The following is a 24,575-nucleotide window of genomic DNA, read 5'->3' as shown; positions in this document are numbered from 1 at the left end:
GGGGGGGGAACCCTTGTGAGATTTCTTTCCTATTTCCCCAAAATGATACTTGACCTGAGCCTGGGAGAGGTAATATTCAGTCCTAAGCCTGTGATAAGTTTAATGTTCAATACTTCATGACACAGTAAAGGATGAAACAAGGGCTTTAAGTAATTGAAAAGAAGAAATCTCCATTTTCAAATTATGTATAAGCTTAAGAGATTTTTTGTATAAAATACTAACAAAGTACAACGATATTCAATGTAAATGTGCATATATACACTGAAGACAACACAAGATTCAAATTCTGAAAAGCTAGCAGCACATGCTCATTGTTAGCATTAATTAAAATAGATTTAAAATTTTTCTGTTTAATAGTATAAATTGTAATCAAATATACAGTGAAGCTATGTCTTTACTACAGACCTCACAGTGGCACAACTGTACCACTGTAAGGTCTCCTGTATAGCCACTTTGTAAGCATGCTTTTACCAGTATAGCTCATTCCTGCTCCCTCAACAAGTGAAAAAAAGCTATACTGGAAAAATGCATGTTTTTGCTTGTGTAACTGCATCTACATGAGCAGCTTTTCCTGGCACATCTGTGCTCGAGATTACAACTCTTCACACCCATGACCCACACAGCTACGCCAGCAAAAGTTTGGAGTGTGCTGGCCACAGGATATATTATTATTACAGCACTGCAATTTTAAAAATGTTATTCTACATCATAAAATAGTAATATAGCAATCCAAACACAAGTTTACTCACAACTATTTCCAGTACTTTGCAAGCTGTCCTATTTTTGGTTGGCCTTGAATAAGTCAAAAGTACAGACAAGGTATATTTTCAAAACAGCATGCAGAATCTGGTTTTTACCCTCAATCCAAGCTTATTCCTCTGCCAATGCTATAATTATATAATGTTTGAAAGAGAAATGCTGGTCATGGTACATTTTAAAATTGTTTCCTTGTTTAGAAAATTTTTTTCTCTTATTGCTGAGCGTTTTGCTCATTGAGGGGGCTGGAATAAGGTATAATGACAAAAGCACAGCTTTGGTGGATATGCTTTATTTGTTGTGTTACTGTCAAAATCTGTCTTGGATTTAAGTAAGCACTGTTAAGAATCAGCACTTCGTAACAATGAAAGATGGTAAATATTGATAGTATAAAGAGATGAAGACACACCAATTTTTATACAATTTGAACAAATTCCAACTCAGCAAAATACTGGAGATGTTTTCAACCCCTATTACATGAAGAAACAAATTTAATATGAGTAGGCTGCTATATATAAAAAGGATTTAACTAGAGCTACTCGGAAATATTCCGATGGAACAGTTTAGTTGGAAAATGCTGATTGTTGCAAAACAAAGTTGGGTGTGACAAACTTTTGCTGAATCACAGGCAGAGATCTTGCCTGTTTCCTTGATAACTTGTCTGTTTGGTTTCTGGGGAGCCCCACCACGTGGACTACTCTGGCATCAAGGAACCACGACTTTAAGGTAGCCCTGTCATGGAGTCAGGAAATCCTGAACACCTTGGGAGAACTGGCTGTAGCCAGGGCTCTCAGAGTCTAGGCTCCTGGCTCTGTAGTATGGAAATCTGGGCTTCCAGGGTCCCTGGTTCTAGGGGAGCCTCACCATGGGGTCTGCCTTGGCACACTCCTGGGCCACATGGCTCCTCATGCTGCTCTACTTCAGAACAGGCAGTGCTGAGAGCCAAATGGCATGGGAGTCTGGAAGACTTGGAGTCCCCTGCCTTTGGGCACTCCACATGACAGGTCTGTCCTGGAGCCGCAGATCCTGGGAGCCCTGGCAGCTGCTGTTTGCAAATTTACAATCTTGTCAGTTTCATTTGGTTTGTTCCAATTCAGACAGAAATCTAATTTTGAAATGTCGAAACTTCTCATGAACCAGATTACCTGAGTTTTGGCCAGCTCTAGATGTAACAAGGTCCTTAGCGCTTGGCTAGACTGGGCCAAGGTGCCTGGGATGAAGAAAGGAACACAATGTCTGGTATATTGGGTGTGCTTCCTCTATTTTCTTGAAGTCTGCAGCAGAGTGAGGTAGGCCACATGCAGAGACAGAAGTAGAGCAGCTAGGCTCTTACTGGTGGTTAATCCATCAATCACTTAACAGAATACCACCCAAAAGCACCATCCAGTCACCAGCACTGGACCCAGATGGGGGTTAATGAAAATGGGTCTACCTGCACTGGGGAGCCAGAGACTGAGAAAGATGACTGCCTGCCTATACTGGACAGGAGAGATGCTGGGAGTTAGGTGCATGCAGGAGTGAGAGAGAGAATCTGTATGGGAAAACAGTCTGCCCCTGCCTTAGGGTGAAGTTTGTGTCACACTGAGGCCTGGTCTACAATACAAAATTTAACTGTGGCTGAATGTGTGTCAGTCAGTAATCATGTAAGTTTTGTGTCAACTGAGTGTTTATTGCAGCTGACTGACACAGTACTGAACACTTAGTACTTTCCCACGCTTACATGTTATGAAACTTAAATCCATTATTGCATCAGAGAATATGCACTTATGATTGAATTGGTGGAACTTGCAACAGTACACTGGGTACACATGTCATTTTCTTTCGGATGCACACAATTCTCAATGCCCACATAAAATATTCCCTGTAAAAAGCTGCAGATACTGTGGATTGTTGCACCTACCACAAATTCCCAGCACAGTTCCCTAGAAAAGGTTGAGTTTACTTGCATCCGTTTACATTTCTGATTTGTGCCACTGCTAGTTTTAATGGTTCAGAGTCATGAGGATCCTCACACGTGCAGCAAGAAGCAGGGTCTCATACCATTTTGGAGAGTCAGTTACTGCTACCAGATTACATTGGGGCCTAGAATACATTAAAATGAAAAATACCACCTTCAGGTAGCGAGCTGAAGCAGATCAATATTAAAGAAATAAGCTTTAGTTAAAATCAGGTTTGGTTTTAATTTTTTTGGTTTTGTAACGCTATTTATGGTTACACTTTTGCATCCTTAGAGCGATCTGAGCCCTTCGACATAGCCCCGTAGGTTTCCTTTTGCCCTCTTTCCTCCATGTACTGCAATGGAGCCACTGAGGGTTGTGTCATTCCTCACGGAGAATGGGAGGATAAGGTCAGGTAACAGGAGGTGCTGGTACCTCGTAGAGATGTAAATGGCTTTATTAAGAGGTGTAGAGTGGGTAGCCTAGCAGGTTATCCATTAAATCCTGCCAGGAAAATACTCAAACCATTCTAACACTTTAGGGGCCACAGGAAAGGTGAGTTTATCAATGAATCCCTTTACATCCTAGAAAATCTCCTTTTCCTAGTCTAAATGTGCTTCAGGGAGGGTCTTTGTCCATGTGAATGAGCTTCTTTCATGTCTGTACAGAAAGAGATGGCCGTTTTTGTCTGCTGAAGCCACATGAACTATTTCAACTGCTATCTTCATTGCAATAGTGAAGGTTTCTCAAAGTGAGAGCAAAACACACTTCATGGCCTCACAGGTACTATGAGGCACAATTGAGGTGTTTTTCATTTCCCGGGCTTATTTGGTTATTTCATGTTTTCCTCATAAAATGCTACCCAGACGCAATCTTGAAGGGCACCTTCCTATGTGCTCCACAGAGGGAGGCAGTAATCAAACTGGAGAAATGGAAGAGGGACATCTTGCGCAAACCAGTCAAAGGATGCACTGATAAGAACAAAAAGAGGAGGCACCTAAGGTCTGTACTGTTGTGACTGAATCACCAAACAGGCTTTTAACAGAACAAAATAAACGACAGGGTCCTTTTTGGGACATTAATGTCCCAGACCAGATGCTGCTTATACAATGCAAGTATAAGGAAAAACAGTACAAAACAACCCAGCTGTGTGGGAAATGAGTCCTTACTACAGGCTCTCTGACTTGTTTTTATGACTTCTCAGCCAGGTAAAAGCTTCCCTGGAAAGATCTGAAAGTTATACATCACCTGCTAATTAACAAAGGTCACGTGCCAGGCAAATCCATCCGTGACGTTTCACTCAATATTCTTTATGAAAGTATGCTTCTGATATGAATATGGCATAACTGAGATATACTTTATGCAAGATGGCTCATGTGAGATCATTGGAAAGGTTATGATTTACTGAATGTGATTATCTAATTTGTATGCCTGTATCATTTCTGTATCTGAAGTTAGGAGTATTAACTATGTATCTGTATTTCAAATGGGTTACTTTAGATGTCACCCCCAACCAGCCCTTCAGGTACAACATGGAAAAGCCAGACAGGGCTAATGGGCCATTAGCAGAGACAATGGACTGTGAAAGGGCTTAGTCTCCCTGTGGACGCTGGAGAGAGCCTACAAGCAAGGGCTGGCACAGCCATGAAGAGACATGGATCTGAGTCACTTGGTACCGGATACCCCTCCTCCCCTTTTGGAATGCCACTGCTTTTCCACTAGAAGACAAAGGGTTCCCGCCTCACACAAGAGCTATATAAAGCAGGGGAGTGACATCATCATGGGTCTCCTCTGCCACCCCACCCAAAGAGACACTGAAAAAACACCTGGAAGCAAAAACTGAACTGAGGGGAGAAGGGTTGAACCCAAGCTGGAAGAGTGTCTAGCTTGTGCGTAATACCACCTGAGGTCTCAAGAGTTCAGTGCAGCTGCCCTTCAAGACTTTCGATAATCTGCCTGCAACAATATCTAGGGTGAGAAATACTATTTGTAACCAATTTCTTTAGTGAAACTAGCTTAGTTTGTGTGTTTGGTTTCATTTGCTTAGGAATCTGTTTTGTTCTGTTTGTTACCCCTTTTACCACTTAAAATCTGACTTTTATAATTAATAAAATTTATTTTGTTTATTATTAAACCCAGTTTCTGTAATTTCTAAAGGGGGAGGAAGGGAAGAGTTGTGCATACCTTCCCTCCACAATGAGGGAGGAGGTGAATTTCTTAATATATCTTTGGGTCTGCACTCAAAGGGAGGTGGGCACCTGTGTGCTGGGGCAAGTCCTTTACGATGAGCCTTCCGAGAACTGATCTCAGTGTCTGTTTCACTCTGCAGTTGTGTGTGTGTGTGTACACGCCGGCGGGGGGAGGGCGGGGAAGAGCGCTTAATAGCTTGGCTCAGAAAGACAGGTAAAAAGGAAGCCCAAACTGGCATACCAGGTGGGCTCAGTGGTATCTCAGCAGATCAGATGGCATCCTAAGGCGTCCAACCTGTCACACCATCATCATCTTATCCCCTAATAGTCCTGTACACACCCTGCAAAATATACAACTGGAGTGGGTTTATGGCCAAGGAGCAACAAAGGGCACACTGCTTTACACTCAATCATCATAGCTTCTCTTACAATGACAGCAACTTGTTTTTTGCAATGCAATGTGCAAGTACATTTTCTAATGGTGGGTATGCTGACAAAGGTAAAACTGCAGAGTATGGACACAGCCAGATCATGATTTCCAGAACAGTTTTCACATTTTCTGTGGTAACAAACAATATCATGTAAAGCAGATAGATACTACAGTTTTTTTCATATTTCTAATGACTAAGAATTATTGTTATCTGAGAACAGATAAGAGTAGCCAAGCCATTTCAAGAGTAGTTTAAATACAGTATTCATCTTTTTATAGTTCTTGACTTTAAAACTTTATATTTCTACAGCCTTTTGGTTCTTAACTATACTTCAGTAACATGACTAAGATACTCAAGTAGTTTAAAAGTTGACTATTTGTAACTGACCTTATATCTCAGTCTAATGAAATGCTTAACTATGTTGGACACTTAGCAATGGGTCATCTAGAAGCAAAGCGGAAAAGACTTAGTCTCTGAGGAACTAATGTGTGTGGTAACATTACTAACCATCACTTTTTAAGCAGGAAATATAGCTATGTTAGAAAAGCATGAACAGGTTTAAAGATTAATTATTGCCAACTCTTTTTGCTCTGTTTAACATCTTTGCTTTGTAGCACTGAAAAGAAATTTAAGAGTTTTCAACTAATTTTTTTAATCCCAAAACCATAATCTACTTCTACTGGTTGAATCTTTAGCAATTTATAATCAAGGAATTATTCCAGATCTACGCTTCTGGCTGAATTTTATGTCCTACACACTCAATCTCAAGTTTCCAGAAATATATTTGTGATAGACATTGTAACGAGAAACAATCCAGAGAATAAGTCATGGGTTCCCCAAGGATGCCAGTCGGGCACTTGTAGGTATACCCTCTGCTTTATGGGGGAGATGTCATAGATATTGCTACCTCAGGCAGTATCTTTGCGGGAAACATATAGTATTAAATTTACGTATCACTGTGGGTCAAGGACTGTAAGGATGATTGTGTTTTCCTTCATTAGGGAGGGTTACCACAGCTCCTTCAGGAACTAAAAACAATAGGGGTGATGGTGAATCACACTGTAAATACTTCCAGAGAGGTGCCACTCTGTGGGGAAGGTCGCATATACTGGCTCAAACAGGGTTCCAGAGACTAGGAAGACAAAGAAAGATCTTTTTGACATAAATGGATGAGCTTGAACTGACACAGTGCCTTCTTTCTGATCCAGCAAACGGACAGGACCTTATGTCCAAAGGGCCACAACCCTTGCAGAAGGGATGGAAAGACATTGCCCTACTAGGGCCCCATAAGACTGATGGGTGATTCCTGGTATGTCCTGGTTTACATCTATTTTTGTGTGTGTTCTCTAACATTTTTACCTTAAGAATAAACGTGCTTGCTTAGAAACATTGGTGTGGTCACTTGTGCGTGCTGGTAAGACATTGTTGATAGCTCTTGGAGAGAAAGCAAAGCACAGCACAGGTTGCCTGGCCTTTACGCAGGCAGGCATGCTGGGGATATCAGAATGTAAGGCAGGGAGCTGTGCTGCCTTAAAATCCCAATCAGGATGGACGAAAATGTGGATCTCCATCCAAGAGAGGTGATGGCTGGGAGCTGGAAAACTTACGTGGGTGCCCTTGAAGGACCATGGAGGAGGAATAAAGGTGCACTCACCCTGAAACTTTGACAATATTATCTTTTTCTTTTAGAATATCTTTTGGGGAAAAAAATCAGAAATGCTTCATAAACAGATGAGCTAGTAAGATTTTTTTTTTTCCCCATTTACACCTCAGTGCATTGGTTCAGCATCTGGAATTTAAAGAGTGTGAATTTGTGAGTGGCTAGAAACTTGGATGCTATTTGAACTTTGGAAGTTTTAAAACTTCATTTCCGAAGAGGGATAATAGCCTTCTGAAGTCCAGGCACAAGGCCAGCCCAAATAAAGTCAAAGTTCCTCTCTCTAATCTAGTGAAATAATTTCCTCATATCTCTAGGAGAAGGATTTATACTATGAAACTAAACTGTGAAGCTGAGGTAATCTTCACTTCATTAATGCTTTCCCTAAAGATCAAGGCTTTGTTTACCTCACTACCTTTTGTGATACAACCACCTGCGCAAGTGAAATGAGGATGCCTGGATGGGTAGAGCTTTCTCAACCAAAACCAATTATCTGCGTTCAGTAAAATAGAAACTGCCATACCAGATCAGACCAATTGTCCAACTTGTCTGGTACCAGGTGCTTCCGAGAAAGGTGCAAACCCGCTTAATGCAGGAACATGCAACAACCTGCAGAGGGGAGAAGTTTCTTTCTAATGTCAGGCTCCTGATGAATGGCTTATGCCCTGAAACATGAGGGGACTGATCTCTTGTAAACTTTTAGCTAATATAAGTGCAAATAATATTCTTATTGATGTCTACCGATCCTTTTTCAAATTGTACTAAACATCAACAACATCTTGCAGCACTGAGAGGTTTTGTTATTCAAAAGAATCAGACCTCAGTTACATGCTCACTAAGAATGGAATCTGTATAGACAATCACTTCAAGAACCTTTAAATGTGTCTAAATAGTTCAAAATTGTTCCTTCTATTGTGCATTTCCTGTCAGTTGTCTACATTTAAATTCCATCTGCCTGTGTTACTGAACTGCCTAGCTTTAACTACTTCAAAAGTTCTTCATAATGTTGTCCAGATTTGACTGACTTATATTTTGTCAGCCAGAAACTTTGCCACCTCACTCTTCAGTTCCTCCTATAGATCAGTAATAAACATGATCATCAGTATTGGTAGAGGCCCTTTGAGCAACCATAACATTAACCTTTCTTCTTATAGATAACTCATTTATTCCTATTTGTCATCAGCCCTTTAACCTCTCAGCTATAACTACTTAGTTACCTAAATATCTCTTGTGAGGCATCTTTATCAAAGGCTATTTGAAAGTCCAAATAAGGTATTCTATTGGTTCTCCTTTATCCACTTTATCCTCCTCAAAGAATATTAGTAAATTGCAGGGTCAAGATTTTCCTTAACAGGAATTATCTAACCGTCATCCAGTATAGAAGCTGATCTTAAAAGTTTTCAAATTAAGAGGTTTTTGTCTGTATTCACTGCTCTGAAAATGGGATATTTAAAAAAAAACAAAAAACCTACACATAATACGACTCCTCTCACCCTATCCTAACATTGAACTGCAACATGATTTTAGAAGTTGATATTTGACAAACTGTTGAAGGTAGAGATTACTGATTTATATTACATGAAAACTTTGAAATGGTGTAAGTAATTAGTTTTTAGCTCTAGTGGTTCAATATATGATTTAAAAAATAGCTTTTACATTCAAATAAGACGACAGATATGATAGCAATGATATTTGAAAGTCCTATATCTCAACATGTCAGGGCTAGAAATGAAAGATTTATACTATTCAAAATTCAGTAACCTAACTTTAATAATAAAAATATTTGTTTTTAACATTCGCAGAGGCAAGATATCACAAGAACCTTAATGTTGGTTTTATCTTTACTGGTCCAGGACTAAAAATAGAAAAATTCCAGCCCTTGGGCCAGTGTAATTTTCCCTCTCTGGTCTTGCGAACACCTTTCATAGAGGATCTTAAAGCAGTTTCCAAACATGAAGACTCAGTCCTGTGAAAGTTACAATTGTTTTTGAGGAAGATAAACAGAAGCATAATAACTTGCCCAAGTTAACAGAGAATTGATGACACCTAGAAATACAATCCTGACTCACAGTGCCCTGTTCTGACCAACATACAATAGCCCTTAGTAACAGGAATATACTGTTTATCACAGCTTATGTGAAAATGTATACAAAAATTAAGTGAAAGCCTTATTTCAGCATCACAAAGACTTACCATTGGATCGTATTCCCAAAGTTGATTGCCTTTTAGGTGGTGGCACTTGAGCATTGTGACTGGGCCGTTAAGTTTGGAAACATCCAAGCATAAATCATCTGTTCGAATTTCTTTGTTGGCAGTGTATGAGAAAACCTTTGTAGAAAAATAATAATGTTCATCTACTGGGTTCTACAGAAAAAACAGCAGGTTCACATACCACTTCATTTATACCAAACTTAAAAGTTTCTTCAATTTTTTTTACGCTATATAGAAAACTGTTTTCTTAGGAGAAAAAATATAAACACCATATCAATAATAGGGAAGTTTTTTATCTGAAAAACTTCCCTATTATTCCCAAATGGTAAAACAGGGAAAAAAATGGGAAATTTTGGCAGGGTGGCAAGCAGCAATGCAGAGCTTCAAATAAAATAATAAAATAGAAAGAAGTAGATACAAAATATAGTCCCGAGTGGAGAATCACAAAAGTAAAAATGAAAACTAAACACTCAACTTTCTGTCTGAATTTGCAAGAGTGACAAATCAACTAGAGAGAATCTGTAGGAAGGCAGTTCCAGGGATCCTACAGGATGTCTACAGTATATATTATTCCTGTGGGAATTCTGTGCCAAAAATTAAAAATTCTGCATACACTTTAAAATTCTGCAGAATTCTGCATATTTTCTGTGTCAAAATAACACAATATAATCCCTTCAGTTTCAATTATTTGGGTAATATATTTCAAAATACCTGTCAACAAGCATGTCAACAATACAGACAACAGCATAAAAGATTCCCCCAGGAGTACAGAGTTAAAGAAACCCTGATGACAACCCAGTTCCAGCTGGGGGGTGCTGAAGGGGGCTCTGTGGGGCCCTCAGAGCCCAGACCTCTGAATGCCCATCCCCCCAGAGGCCAGCCATGGGGCACGCCCCTACCCCAGACACCAGCACCCTCCTCCCCCCAGAGCCCAGCCACAGGGAACCCCTCAGCCCAGATCCCAGCAGTGGACACACCCAGAGCCCAGATACTAGCACCACCCACCTCCCTGGGGCACTCCCGGCCCAGATACAACTACCACCGTCCCTGCAGAGTCCAGTCATGGGGCAGCCCCAGCCCAGAAACCAGCACTCCCAGAGCCTTTACTCCCCCTGGGGAGTCCCCCACCTGCAGAAGATCAGGCTGGCCACCTCTGGATGGAGCAACCATTTGTGTGAGATGAGAAGGTCCTGCTGAGGCAATCTGCCAGGATGTTCTTAGATCCGGACAGGTGGGTGGCTACCAGATGAATGGCATGTCACACACAAAAGTCCCAGAGGCTGAGTGCTTCCAGACAAAGGGCCGAAGACTCGGCTCCACCCTGCCTGTTGATGTAGTACATCGCAGCTGTATTGTCCGTTAGGACCTGCACCATCTTGTCCTTCAGGTGGGGGCAAGAATGCCTGGCAGACCAGGCGAACTGCTTTGAGCTCCCTGATGTTGATATGAAGGGCCAGACTGCTGTGTAGCCAGCGGCCCTGGGTGTTGAGCTCGCCCAGATTAGCTCCCCAGCCCAGGTCTGACGTGTTCAAAACCAAGGTAAGTGACGAAGATGGGCGTCATGAATGGATCCCCCGCAGCACCGACTCTGGGTCCAGGCACCAGTCCAAGGACGAGAGGACGTGGCTCAGTACCATGACCACTCGGTTCAGGGCGTGCCTGCTGGGGATATAGACTGAGGCCAGCCATGCCCACAGAGATCATAGATGAAGCTGGACACAGCTGACCACATACATTCATGTGGCCATGTGGCCCCTCATTTGCAGGCATGTGTGGGCTGTGGTAAGGGGATGGCTCTTCACGTGGGCAATCAAGTGTGACATGGCCTGGAATTGCGCTTCTGGAAGGAAGGCCCTGGCTTGAGTGGAGTTGAGAACTACTCCGGTAAACTCTTTCCGTTGAAATAGCGTTAACATGGACTTTTCTGTGTTTATTAACAGGCCCAGATTGTTGCAGATGGATCGCACCAGGTTGAGACTCCATTGGACCTGTCCTAGAGACCTGCCCTTAATGAGCCAGTCGTCGAGATACGGGAAGATCTGGACCCTCCCCCGCATCGTCTCAGGTAAGCTACTACCGGCACCATGCATTTTGTGAACACCCTGGGAGCTGAAAACAGGCCAAAGGGTAACGCCATGAACTGGAAGTGATGCCCGGCCATTATGAAATGCAGGAAGCACCTGTGGCCCAGGAACATGGAGACATGAAAGTAAGCGTCCTTAAGTCGAGAGCAGCATACCAGTCCCCTGGATCCAGGGAGGGGATGATGGAGGACAGGGAGACCATGTGAAACTTCAACTTCTTGAGAGACTTGTTGAGGCCCCGAAGGTCCAGGATGGGTCTGAGGCCCCCTTTGGCCTTCGGGAAGTAGTGAGAGTAGAATCCTCTTCCTTCCATGTCCTAAGGAACTTCCTCCACAGCCTCCAAACCCAGGAGCTTCTCCACCTCCTGAACGAGGAGAAGGGTTGCTGAATAGGGAAGGGAAAAAGGGCGTGGGGAGGGGTTAGGAAGAAGGGTATAGCCCTGAGCCACTATGTCCAGGACCCAGCGGTCCGACATAACCCGTGACCAGGCTGAGCGGTAGGGGGAAAGGCAGTTGAGGAAAAGACTGACTAGGGCACGGCTCTGGGGCACACACTCAAAACAGTCTCTTCTGGCCCCCTGGTGTTTAACAGCCCCAGGTTGGGCTGGCGAGCAGGAGGAGGAAGGGCGATGATGACTAAAACTAGCATCCCTTGTCCTTGGTAGGTCCCTGACAAGGCTGCCAGGATCTTGGTGACAGTGGTGGTTGGAAGGGCTTCCTGGCTGATTGTGGTGTGTGCAAGCCCAACGAGCAAAGAGTAGCCCTAGTGTCCTTCAACCTGTGCAGCCTGGCATCCGTCTGATCTGAGAACAGATCAGCTCCGTCAAAGGGGAGGTCCTGGATCGAGGCCTACCTCTCCTGGGAGAGGCCTGCAGTCTGGAGCCAGAAACTACATAGCATGACCACCGCTGATGTGACCACACTTGCCACCAAATCCACCGCGTCCCATGCCATTTGTAGGGACCATCTTGCTGCCACCATGCCCTCCTCCACCAGAGTGCCAAACTCTTGGGCTAAACCCTGAGGGAGAGAATCCTGGAGCTTTGAGACCATCCCAGAGAATAAAATTGTACTGGCCTAGCAGGACCTGATGAATCACCACATGAAATTGCAAGCTGGAGGTAGAATAAATCTTTCTCCCAAATAAATCAAATTTCTTAGCGTCTTTGTTTCTGGGAGTCGAGGAGGTGGGGACCTGCTTGTCTTTTTCATTGGCCACAGATACAACCAGCGACCCCGAGGGCTGGTGGGTATAAAAGTATTCAAAACCTTTGGCAGGCACAAAGTACTTTTTCTCAGCCCATTTCGAGGTGGGTGGGATGGAGGAGGAGGTCTTGAGGCCCCCCTCAAGCACAGGCTGGGTGACCCAGGCAGGCGTAGAGGCTGAGAGGACAACGAAGAGGGTGTCCTCCTGCTCCGCCATCTTTTGCACCTTGAACCCAAACTCTTGGCCACATGCCGTAGAAAGCCTTGATGCCCCCTAAAGTCATCCGGCGAGCTATCTCTGGAAGGCCCCGCAACCGCCTTGCGTGGCGACAATGAGGAAGACTGGACCACCGATGGGGGTGCTGGAATCTTGACCACCGCCGGAGAAAGAGGCTTTGGAGTGGGCACAAGTTTCTCTGCCCTGACCTCAGAGTGGGCTTCCACCTGATGTTCCGCTGAGGCCACCAACAAGTCTTAATGGCAGGTCTGCCCTCTTGGGGAGCTTTTGCCGGGTTCTGTGGCACCGGGACCATCATTGGAGCAGGTGGAGACCCGTGTTCTCTCTGAGCCGTGGAAGCCTGGAATGACGAAGGTGCAGGCAGGAGTGCGGGTCCCATACCACTCCCAAGAGTCGGTGGTGGACCTTTAAGGGGGCTGGGCGCCCCAGTCGGGAAGGCATGATTGTGTGGTTTTGGAGAAGTCTGGTGGGCAGGCCTGGGTCGCTTGATAGATGACTCCTGGGCCTTCTTGCTTGGTGCTGGAGAGCGCTTCGTGGTCGTCTTCTTTTGCATCGGCAATGGCAAACGGTGCCAGAAGGAGTCGGGTGCTGGCAATGGCATGACCTGCCTGGATGGCTCGGAAACCAGGCGAAGGGCGGACTCCATCAGGAGAGCCCTGAGGCGGATGTCCTTCTGAGTGTGGGGCTGAAAGTTTTGCAGATCTGACACCACTCCTTGTGTGACTCCCTCAGGCACTTAAGGCAGCTGCTGTGGGGATCACTCACAGATATAGGTTTGCTGCAGTCTGAGCAGAGCTTGAACCCGGGAGACTGAGGCATGCCCCACCTGGAGCAAAGTCCTGCTAGGACCTTAACTACTATCTAACTAACACTTAACAACTACTTAAGCAATACTTAACAACTACTTAAGACTAGCAAAGTGAACTATATACAACGGCCTTAAGGCACAAAGTTCAGAATGGCAGACAACCGCTAGCTCTTGCTAAGCAAGAAAGGTGCTCCGACTGACCATCATGGGCAGTAAGAAGGAACTGAGAAGGCAGGGTGTAGGGCTGGCGGCGCCTAACATACTACAGTATGAGCGCAGCACTCCAGAGGGCGCCACAGCCAGCCCTACGGGTATCACTAAGGCAAAAATCTCAGACGGACGCGCACACGGGCACACGCACACCTAGAATGGAATCGACATGAGCAAGCACTCGAACAAACCAACCAACCTTTTTACGTACTCTTAACTCATCTTGCAGGCCCACGTCTCTCATTACGGTTTTTTAAACAGCACATTGTCTGTACAGTTAATTATTGAAAGTGCTGGAAATTATGTGTAGACAGATGAGCAATGTCTGAAATAATTTAAAGTTGTAAAATATCTTGTCACCTGATTTCCACCCATTCCATGACAGTTAAATATTCCAACTTTTTCATTTTCCTTTCTTGCCATGTTATCCAGGCATTGATTTGTCTCCACATTTCTTATCTGGAGAAGAAATAAAGCATAACATACATCAAGACAGGTTTTTATTAATAGTTATTGGGGGGGGGGGACGGACAATCAACCCACAGAGGATACCACTGGCATTGGATTCATAAATAGCAATGAACAAATCTTCTAAAAACTTGGAGTTACAGCTGAACATAAGCGTCCCACGGTCCAAAAATTATTTTAACATATTAAGATCAGGCTCTCATGAGCTTTCTAGAATTTCCTGGTTTCAGACAAACTAGATATCTATGAAATAATACGAGTCTGGTTTCAGAGCTTCTCATGCTAACTTGGAACCAGTCAAATCATAGGCACATAAACAAAAATACACTTTTATCCACAAAAGATACAGGTTTGATTTGAGATTTATAGGAAGGTTTTTCCATATTGCTTTGAAAATGTAAAGCACCATGATGTAAAAAAAAAGTTGTACATTACTTGGGCTAGTTATTTTATCTAAACCAGTTTAGCCAATTGTATTTATAAAAGTCATACTCCACTTGCTTCCTTCAGCTGAACATAAAATATTCATATTTTAGAAACAAGTCATTCTATCTTACCAACAGATGTTCCCAGTTGAGTTTCCCCTTCCCCCCAATGAACTACTAAAATTTAATACAATAGAGGATGGAAACACAAAAAGACTAAAGTGAAAAATGTAATACCAGCAGATTTTACAGCACGGTGGAATAAAAATATAGTTATTCTCGCAGTTAGCTTAATAAAAATGTTCTTTTCAGGATGAACTTTCTCACTTCATCCCAAATAATACCAGGTGCCTATTTCTGGAAAATCTGCATAGCTGTTCAGCCAAATGTGATATGAGATCACAGGGAAGACCAACAAACAAAACTTCTTTGCACTCCATTTTTCTGCTTTTTTTGTGCTCACAAGTCTCAAAAATAGCTTCATTTTATATTTATATTAAATTTATATATCGAGCCTTCAATTAAGATTAGTCACTCTGTAGGTGTAAAATATTTAGTTTACATAAAATCAGAAACAAAGAAGCTTGAAATTAACTGACAACAAATGCAACAGGAACGTGAAATATCGTGCATCTCTCGTGACACACTCAGCCCCCACTAGATTCTCACATATGCAACAGAAATCCTCCTGCAGTTACTCCTCTGAGGCAAGTAGCCTGCCTCTGTTCCAGCAGCCAACAAGGATGGCTCTGGTGCAGGACAAAATGTGAGAAGAAAGCACACCAGGCACACTCACCCACACAGCTTTCCTAACAATCCACCCCAGGCATGTCACCATACACACCCAAATGCTCCTGAAACAGCAACTCCTTCAGCAGTTTCCCCCACTAGCCTTGAGGGGGTGGAGGGTGGCATATGTTTGGGGGGAGGGAGATGCCCTGCTTCTAGGGACTGGGAGGGGTGGTCAGCTCCTGCCTCCCATTCACTTCCCAGTGGTTCTGGGGGAAATAATCTCACTGTCCACGCAGTACTACTGCTCCAGCATGGGAAGTCAGTGCCTAATCTCTGAGAAATATTATATAGAGCCGCACAAGACTTAGCCATGAGATACTGCATGTGGCAATGAATAATCTGAACTACTCCGACACATTCCTACGTTTTAAAGTAACTGTAAGCACTCTGGAAAGAGACCTAGACCTAGATCATCGTGGTTAATTCAACAAAAAACTCGACTCAAGTGTGCACAAGCAGTCAAAAATTCAAACTACGTATGAGACTGTATAAAAGATGGAAAAAAAATCAAATGTACATTCTCTGTATACTATGTTTAGTTCTGGTCACCCTACCTCAAAAGAGACATAGGCGAAATACAGGGATTCAGAGATAACCTACAATAATAAGGGGCATAAAAGATACCCCCTTAGATAAAAGAGATTTGTCTGTTTAGTTTAGAGAGGAAATAAGAGGTATACAAAACCATGGTTGGCACTACAGAAGGTGAACTGGGATGTCCTATATGCCTTTTGTCTCATAATATAAAAACAAGGAGATATTCAATGAAATTGAAAGATGTAACATTTAAAATTGAAAAGGAAATTCATATTTGTAATGCATAATTAGCCATGGGATTTGGTCACTAGATACAATAGAAGTCAAGAGCTTAGTAAATTTTTAAAAAGGGGATTAGATACTTGTATAGATAAAATGATCACAGATATTCTCATTACATAGGATGAAAACACTTCTTTTTCAAAGAAAGGATGTAAATTATTATGCACCAGAGGCTAAAGCACTACTTGTTTATAGGTGTTCAGAGGAAACTCCACCTTACCTATGGCAAGTTACTCCTTAATTGTCCACTCCAAGGTTTCTTGCACTTTCCTTGGAAGTATCCGGAACTGGTCACACTCAGACAGAAGAGTGGGTTAGATGAACCACTGATCTGAGCTGGTATGACCATTCCTGCATTTCTACGCAGGTCTAACAAATATTTGCTACTCTTTCACTGTTGTAACCATTGTCACGCTGCATTAAAAAAAAGGTTACTAACCTTTCATAACTATCGATCTTTGAGAGGTGTTAATCATCTCCATTCCATGTTAGGTGCGTGCATGCCATATGCACCATTGTCGGAGATTTTTCCCTCAGTGGTATCTGTTGGGCCAGCTCTAGCACCCTCTGGAGCCATGTGCTTATGTGCGACATCCCTTTCGGTTCCTTCTTGCTGGTTAACTCCAACAGTGCGGTAGGAAGGTGGGTCATGGAATGGACATGAGCAACACATCTCAAAGAACAACCATTATGAAAGGTTAGCAACCATTATTTTTTCTTCAAGTGCTTGCTCATGTCCATTCCATGTTAGGTTACTCACAAGCAGTACCGCAGGAGGCGGGCTCAGAGTTCATGGACATGCTAACTGTAACACTTCTCTTCCAAAACTGGCATCTCGGGTCTGTTGAGTGATGGTATAGTGGGATGCAACGGTATGCACCGATGACCAGGTCGTGGATCTGATTGGGAGGAACACTGCTGATGTGGCTTCAGATCTTGTGGAATGAGCAGTTAAAATCGCTGGAGGCAGAAACTTTACCTCTTTGTAGTAAGCTCGGACACAGGAGGTTAATCCAGGACAAGATCCTCTGGGCTAACACATGTAGCCCTATTATCCTCTCCGCTATTGCCACAAAGAGCTATGTTGATTTGTGGAAAGATTTAGTCCTCTCAATATAAGAGGCGAGGGAACGCCTAGGAATCCAACAAGTGAGGCTGTCGTTCCTCAGAGTTCTTGTGAGATTTCAGAAAGAAGACTGGCAGGAAAACGTCCTGATTGTTATGGAATTGTGATACCGCTTTCGGCAGGAAGGCTGAATTGGAGCACAGTTGGATCTTGTCCTTGAAAAAACACCGTGTAGGCTGGTTCTGACATAAGGGCCTTGATTTCAGAGACCCTTTTGGCCCAGGTGATCACCACTGGAAGGAGACCTTCCAAGACAGAAATGGCACGGGGCATGAAGCTAACAGATCAAAGGGGGGGACCCGTGAGCTTTGACAGAACCAAGTTTAAGTCCTATCGGGGGGTTGGCTTGCCCCACCTTGAGAGTATAACCCCTCCAGCCCCTTGAGAAAGCAAACTTATCTCGTGGGAAAACACTGACCTGCTGTTCACTGTGGATGGAAGGCTCAGATGGCTACTAAGTTCACTTTAATAGATGAGAGGGCCAGGCCTTGCTGTTTTAAGTGAAGCAATCAGTCAAGATAGACTGAAGGGAAGATGTAGAGAGCGCACATTCAGAAGCCCAAGATAAATGCTTCCATTTGGCCAAGTAGGTAGCCCTGGTGGAAGGCTTCCTACTGCCTAACAAGATCTGCCGAAACTGTTCTGAGTTGGCTTGTTCTTCAGGGTTCAGCCATACAGCATCCATGCAGGCAGATGCAAGGAGGCAAGGTTTGGATGAAGCAACCAGCCATGATCTTGTGAAATTAGGTCTGGGCAAAATGGGAGCAAGAGTGGAGTTACCACAGAGATCCAGCAGCTTGCTGAACCAACGCAGTTGCGGATGTGCTGGGGCTATCAGAATAACTCATGACTTGTCTCGTTTAATCTTTAGGAGGGCCACATGAGCCAAGGGGTTTGGGGGATCGGCGTGAAGTAGGCAGTCTGCCCACGGGAGTAGAAAAGCATCAGGGCGGGAGTCCAGGCTGTGTCCACACAGATAACAAAACTGATAGTACTTCCTGTTCTGCAGGTCCACCTGGAGAGGCCCCCACCTTTGGAAGATTAATCTGGTGACCTCCGGGTGAAGGGACCACTCATAGTGAGAGGAAAAGCATCTGCTGAGGTGATCTGCCAGCACATTCCGGGCTCCCACAAGATGTGAGGCCTCAGGATGAATGGAGTGCTCCGTGCAAGTTCCACAGATGGATGGCTTTCTGGCATAAGGCCGAAGATTGAGCCCCTCCCTGCTTGTTCATGTAAAACAGGGCCGCAGTATTGTCTGTCAGGACTTGCACCACCTCAACTGAGGTCTGGGGAAGGAACACTTGGCATGCTAAGCATACTGCCTTGAGTTCTCTGACGTTTATGTGCAGGGAGAGTTCTCGGGACCAGAGGCCGAGTCTTGAGGTAGACTCCACACCCCATGTCTGACGAGCCCGAGACTAAGGCTACCGATGATTGAGGGGTAACAAAGGACACACCCATCATAACCATTCGTGGATCTTTTCACCAAGAGGCAAGGATGGAGGGGGTGGGGGGGGGAGAAATGTGAGCAGTGCATCTAGGTGGCGTCTACTTGGGGAGAAAACTGATGCTAGCCACATCTGGAGGGGCCTGAGGCACAACCTTGTGTGCTGAACCACGTAAGTACATGCCACCACGTGCCCCAGTAGTTTGAGGTAAACCTGAGCTGTCGTAACTGGGTAGACTATGACACTGGATATCAGGTCCGACATGGTCTGGAATCAGGCCTCCAGCTGGAATACCCTGGCTTAAGTTGAGTCAAGCACTGTCCCAATAAACTCTATTCTCTGAACTGCGACAAGAGTTGACTTCTGCTTCTTTATCAGCAGGCCCAGCACTCGGAAGGTGGCTCAGACCATGCTGATGCTGTTCTGTACTTGAGTCTGCGACCAACCTTTGATCAGCTAGTTGTCAAGGTATGGGTAGACTTGTACACCTCACTGCCTGAAGAAGGCTGCTGCAACCTGCAATCATACACTTTGTGAAAACTTAAGGGGCTGCCAATAGGTCAAAGGGGCAAGCCATGAACTGGTAGTGGCGCTGACCCACTACAAACCTGAGAAATCTTCTGTGGCCACAGAAGAGAGAGCTGTGGAAGAAAGTATCCTTTAAGTGGAGGGTAAAGCACCAGTCTCCTGGATCCAGGGAGGGAACGATGGAGGCTATGGAGACCATGCAGAACTTGTTTCTGAGATCTGTTGAGGTGATGCAGATCCAAGATGGGCAGGAGTCCCCCTTTGGACTTTGAGATTATGATATACCAGGAGTAAAACCCCTTCCCTCTCACATTTTGAGGAACGTCTTCCACAGCCTCCCTATCTAGGAAGGATTGCACCTCGTGGATGAGGAGTTGCCCGTGAGACATGTCCCTGAAGATGGGAGGGAGGAGTGGATAAAAACTGAAGGGTATATCCGACTGACACTGTACTCAGCACTTAACAGTTTGATGTTATGTATGACCACGCTGGACTAAGAGTGACAGACAGTCCGAAACCAAGAGGGGGTGGATCTGAAACAGAGAATGGCATAACACCCTCGGACACACCTTCATAAAGCTTGCTTGGGCCTACCGGAGTATCTCTGAAACCCTGACTGGGAAGCTAAGGTGGACAGGAGAGGTTTGTGCTGTTTGTAACCTCTCCCTCTTCTTTTGTACAACTCTTCTCTTGGAGGCCCCGAGACCTGAGGGGTTGCCGGGGCCTGAAGTGCTTCCTGAAAGATGACCAGGCGTAAAAGTCTAAGGAACGAGGAGTGGCCTTTGAGTCCTTCAGGCCATGTAGTCTCGTGTCTGTCTGCTCTGAGAAAAGAGAGGAGCCTTTGAAGGAGACTTCCTGGACAGACTGTTGGACCCTCGTGCGGAAGGCCGGAAGACTGGAGCCCAGAACAATGCCTTATGGTGACAGTGGAGGCTATTGTCCTGGCTGCAAAGTCAGCAGCATCCAGAGAGTCACCTGGAGAGAAGTACTGGCCCCATTCTTACCCTCCTCCAAGAGGGCTGTGAACTCCTGACTTGAATCTTGGGGCAGAGAGTCTTTAAATTTAGACAAGGAGTCCCACAGATTAAAATCTTATCTCCCCATCAAAGCTTGCTGGTTGGAGATATGTAGCTGATGGCTGCCAGTCGAATACATCTTTATTCTGAAAAAGGTCTAGTCTCTTGGGGTCTTTATGATTGGGGTAGTGCTCAACTGTCCCTGCCTGTCCTGTTAATTTGCTGCAGACAGCACCAGGGACCCTCAGAGGTGGACGTATGTGCGTGTAGAGGTATTGAAACCTGCTCAGTGGCACACAGTACTACTTCTCTGCCCTCCCACCTGGGTGGGAGGAAGGGAAGATAAGGAGTTTGCCACAGGGCCTTGACCGGTCTCATCACCTCATCACTGATGGGCAAAGCCCCTTGCAGAGAGCTGCCGAAGCCAGGATATCTATCAGACTGTGCAATGTTTTTTTTAACTCCACAATCTCTAGGCCCAGGTTTGCAATGACCCACTTCAGAAAGTCCTGAGGGGCTCTGAAGTCATCCTGCTGAAGCAGGTTACTGGGATCTGCAACAGCCTCGTTTGGGGAAGATGAGGAGGTGGCTTGCAGCGGAGGAGGGGCTCTTTCCTCTTCCTCCTCTATGTCCATCAGAGCCATCTCCTGGATGTTGGTACCGGGATCGGTGCCGAAGTCGAGGGTCGGTGCCAAGTGGGAAGGAGCAGTAGTGTGTTCCTCGGAACAACTGAGCAGGAAGGAGGACCTCGCACCAGGGGAAACCCCCAGGGATTCCAGTATGGCCACTGCATTGGCCAGGTGCCGGCACAGGGATGGATACCGAAGTCTGGTGGTGCATAAGCTGGGTACCGGTGCTGGGCTTTACGTGCTATTTAAGATTCCCCTTTGGACTCTGAAGAGGAGTCTTTTTTCAGAGACCATGACAGAGCAGCACCCACTTCTGTCTCCACTTGGAACTAGGGTTCCAGGGACCAGCGATCAGGACACTGGGATCATGGAAGGCTTTCTGCTCGAGGATGCCAGGGGCTGGTGCCAGGAAGGAGTCCACTGCTTCTTGTTCCCTCCTTCTGGTCACCAGAGCTGTCAGGTGTCCCCTTGGAGTTGGTGGGACGGGCAGAGAAAGGCCCTTTGACGCTTGGAAAACCTCCAGGGTCAATGGACCCGTCAGACCACTGGCACTACGGTGGCTTCCGGGTGTCGGTAGAGGGTCCCCCTCCGGACTCAATACTCTAGGCGGGATCGACAGTGCCATCACTGGCCTGTGAGAGGATGAGTGACCTGGTGCGGGTCTCTCTGCTGTCTTCTCTCTCTTCTTGTCTCTCTTCTGCACTGGTGAGCACCCTCTTGGTGTGCTGCTTCTTATATTTCTTCCTTGGCACCGGAGACTGTGAATAGTGCCAGGGGAAACTTCACACCAACGGAGCAACTTGGCGTTAAGACTCATCTGAGGGAGGCTTCCATGAGGATAGCCTTCAGCCTAACGTGTCTGTCCTTTTTAGTGTGGGGTTGGAAGTCTTGGGAGATCTAGCACTTGTCCCTCATGTGAGTTTCCACCTGACACTTCAAGCAGCTGGAGTGCGGGTCACTCACTGGCATAGGTTTGCCACCAGAGGACAAGGCTTGAAGCCTGAAGCCCTTGGGGCGAAGAAGTCCCTCGACGATAGGAACTATTTCCACCACTATATACACTAACACTAATTATAAGAACTATATACACTAAACTGATAACCACAAACGAAGAAGAGTCTAAAACCACTGGGAAGAAAGCCTTGACATAGCAAGAATGGTCGTTCCAGCAACCGTCACAGGCAGAAAGAAGGAACTGAGAGGGTGTGAGGCTGGCAGTACCCCTTAGGCCAATGCATAAGTGTATGTCTCCAGCGTACGTTAGAGCCAGCCCAACGGATACCACTGATGCTAAAATCTCCAGAAACAGTGCACACAGTGCACACACACCTAACATGGAATGGACATGAGAAAGCACTTGAACTCCTTTCTTCATGCTTTGTTATTTGTAATCCCTTGATGTTTTATGTCTAATGCACCTATGGGCTTGTCTACTCTGTAGATGAGTGCACACCAGCTGGCATGTAATGGGCACCAAAGTGTCATGCACTGTCTGTGTGGATCCTTATGGCACTCACTAAAAGTTTTAGTGTGTGCCATCAGGATCCACACAGACAGAATATGACACACGGGGGCGCACCAGAATTTACATCTTAGCTGGTGCACACTAGTGTGCCATTTACACAAGCCCTAAGCTCCTTGTTAGTTTTAACTGTTTGTAAAGCACCATGCACATCAATGAAACTGAATACATAAAATATGCACTAGTGTCTAAAATATTTTCTAAAAAGCCTTTCCATGCTAATTTAGTACTGTTGTAAATACGGACAAGAAATCCCAACCTTTGACATTGCGGGTCAACTGCTTGGTAATACTTCACCAAACCATTCAAGTCAAATATACCATTTTACAGATGAAAGACATGGAGCTGAGAGATATTGCACTTTGGTGCTGGAGACACTGACTTCAGCTTTACTATTCAAATGAGATTTCAAAAACTGGATGTTATGCTGCGATATCCCTTACAAAAAGGAATTAAAAGTACATAATTAAAAATAATCCTTACCTCCCCCAAAGAGAAATAATGGCGTGGAATTTGGGAATCGGGATACACATTCTCCAGGTACCAAGAGAAAGGCTTGCATTGCAGCTTATGTCTTAGCCCAAGGCGTGACGATATGTCTCCATAATCTACCTTTGTAACTCCTGTAGAGAAAAATGCTTTATTTCAAACAGTGGTTGCTAGTGAATTTTAAACTGTTGAATTTTAATAGGAAAATGCAAATGTGATCAATACATGTTACATGCTTCAAATATACTCTGTCCGTAACAAGCCAGCTAAATACATCTCTATGGCAAAGGCAGACAGGAATTTTTTTAATATAGTGTACTTTTTTGAATTTTGTTCTTGTTCTCCTGGAGGAAAAGTCACACAGTGAAGACTACTGCTTGTGCCTTTTTTTCTCAGTACAGGAAAGGCTAAGCCACTGAATCTGTATTACATGTGACAATCAATTCCTTATTGGCATCTGATGGAACAATTTACATGCAAATCACTGTCTGAGCTAACAGGGAAAAAAAGATGAAACCTTTAATCATTATCACCATAACTTGCACGATAATTCTTACATAATATATATCTGGGTCTTTCTATGTTGAATGCAGAATTCCACTTTTAACGAAGCTCTGTTGGCCAGGTTATAAATTTGGGACCACATACTACATTCTCCATCCACAGTACAACTCTCACTTGTGTCTATGGGAGGTCTGCACGAAGAACTAGGGTAGAATATAGACTTTATATAACTAACCTTTTAGTTATTTGTTCAGTACCTTATTGTTGCATTCATCATCCCTAGATGGGAAAGTCTCCTAACATTTAGGACTGCCATTATTTCTACCCTCTTTCCCTCCCTCCCCCATTTCCTGGTCTTTGTATTTTTCTCTCTCAGATACTTCTCTTCCTTCAGAAACCTTCTCACATGTGCACTTGAAATCTTAGTCCTTCCCATCCCATTTGCTAAAAGGATCAGCAATTAAATAGTTAATGCTGGCATTTAAAATATCATAATTAGGCATTGAAATTAATACCTCAATGAGATTAATGGGAAAAGGAGTTTGCAACTCTCACAAACTGCAACAATTTACACTCAAACTGTTCACAGTTTCACTCTTATCCTCAACAGCATACAGGCTAAAAATGTACTTTTTAAAAAACAAATGAAAACTTTGATTTCTATACAAGATAAATATGCCATATGGACCACATAAATACATCAAGTGGACCAGGTCCAGCCTACAGATTGGGAGTCTGACAATTTTGTTTTATGAAGACAGCATTTTCTTATAAAAGTAAGAAAAATGTACTTTTTTGTAATTCGTGTTCTTCAAAGATAATTATAATAGAAGAACCACCACCACTGGCATTCCTGTTCTTGTGTGACTGAGTTTGGAATATTTCAGAGCTAGCATACTGAATCATTAAACTAACTCACCAGAAAGAGCTGCATAGCTACCTACTTATAGTAGTGAGTGATCATTATACTGTAGCTGAATAAAGATTCACAAAAGTTTAAACATGAAAAAATATTCCCCAACTTGAAAGGGGGTGGAGGAGTATAGCTATACATTCTGAGAACAAGAAATATGGATCAAT

At 44.3% G+C, this 24,575-nt stretch overlaps 1 protein-coding gene across 3 annotated transcripts in view; it reads right to left on the bottom strand.

Moving 5' to 3' along the window:
• The window catches only part of GALNT1 (polypeptide N-acetylgalactosaminyltransferase 1), a 192,932-nt gene that overhangs the window by 13,662 nt on the left and 154,695 nt on the right, over nt 1-24,575 (bottom strand). For all 3 annotated transcript variants that reach the window (XM_074945204.1, XM_074945203.1, XM_074945205.1), the window contains 3 exons: nt 22,986-23,125; nt 14,087-14,185; nt 9,164-9,298 (listed from right to left, as the gene is read on the bottom strand). In XM_074945204.1, coding sequence (XP_074801305.1) covers nt 9,164-9,298; nt 14,087-14,185; nt 22,986-23,125 — 374 coding nt within the window. The remainder of the gene's footprint in view (nt 1-9,163; nt 9,299-14,086; nt 14,186-22,985; nt 23,126-24,575) is intronic.

The sequence above is a fragment of the Natator depressus genome, chromosome 2, assembly GCF_965152275.1.
Source record: "Natator depressus isolate rNatDep1 chromosome 2, rNatDep2.hap1, whole genome shotgun sequence".
Lineage (NCBI taxonomy): Eukaryota > Metazoa > Chordata > Testudines > Cheloniidae > Natator > Natator depressus.
Note: the sequence above shows the minus strand (reverse complement) of the source record. Positions and strands in the feature narration are given on the sequence as shown.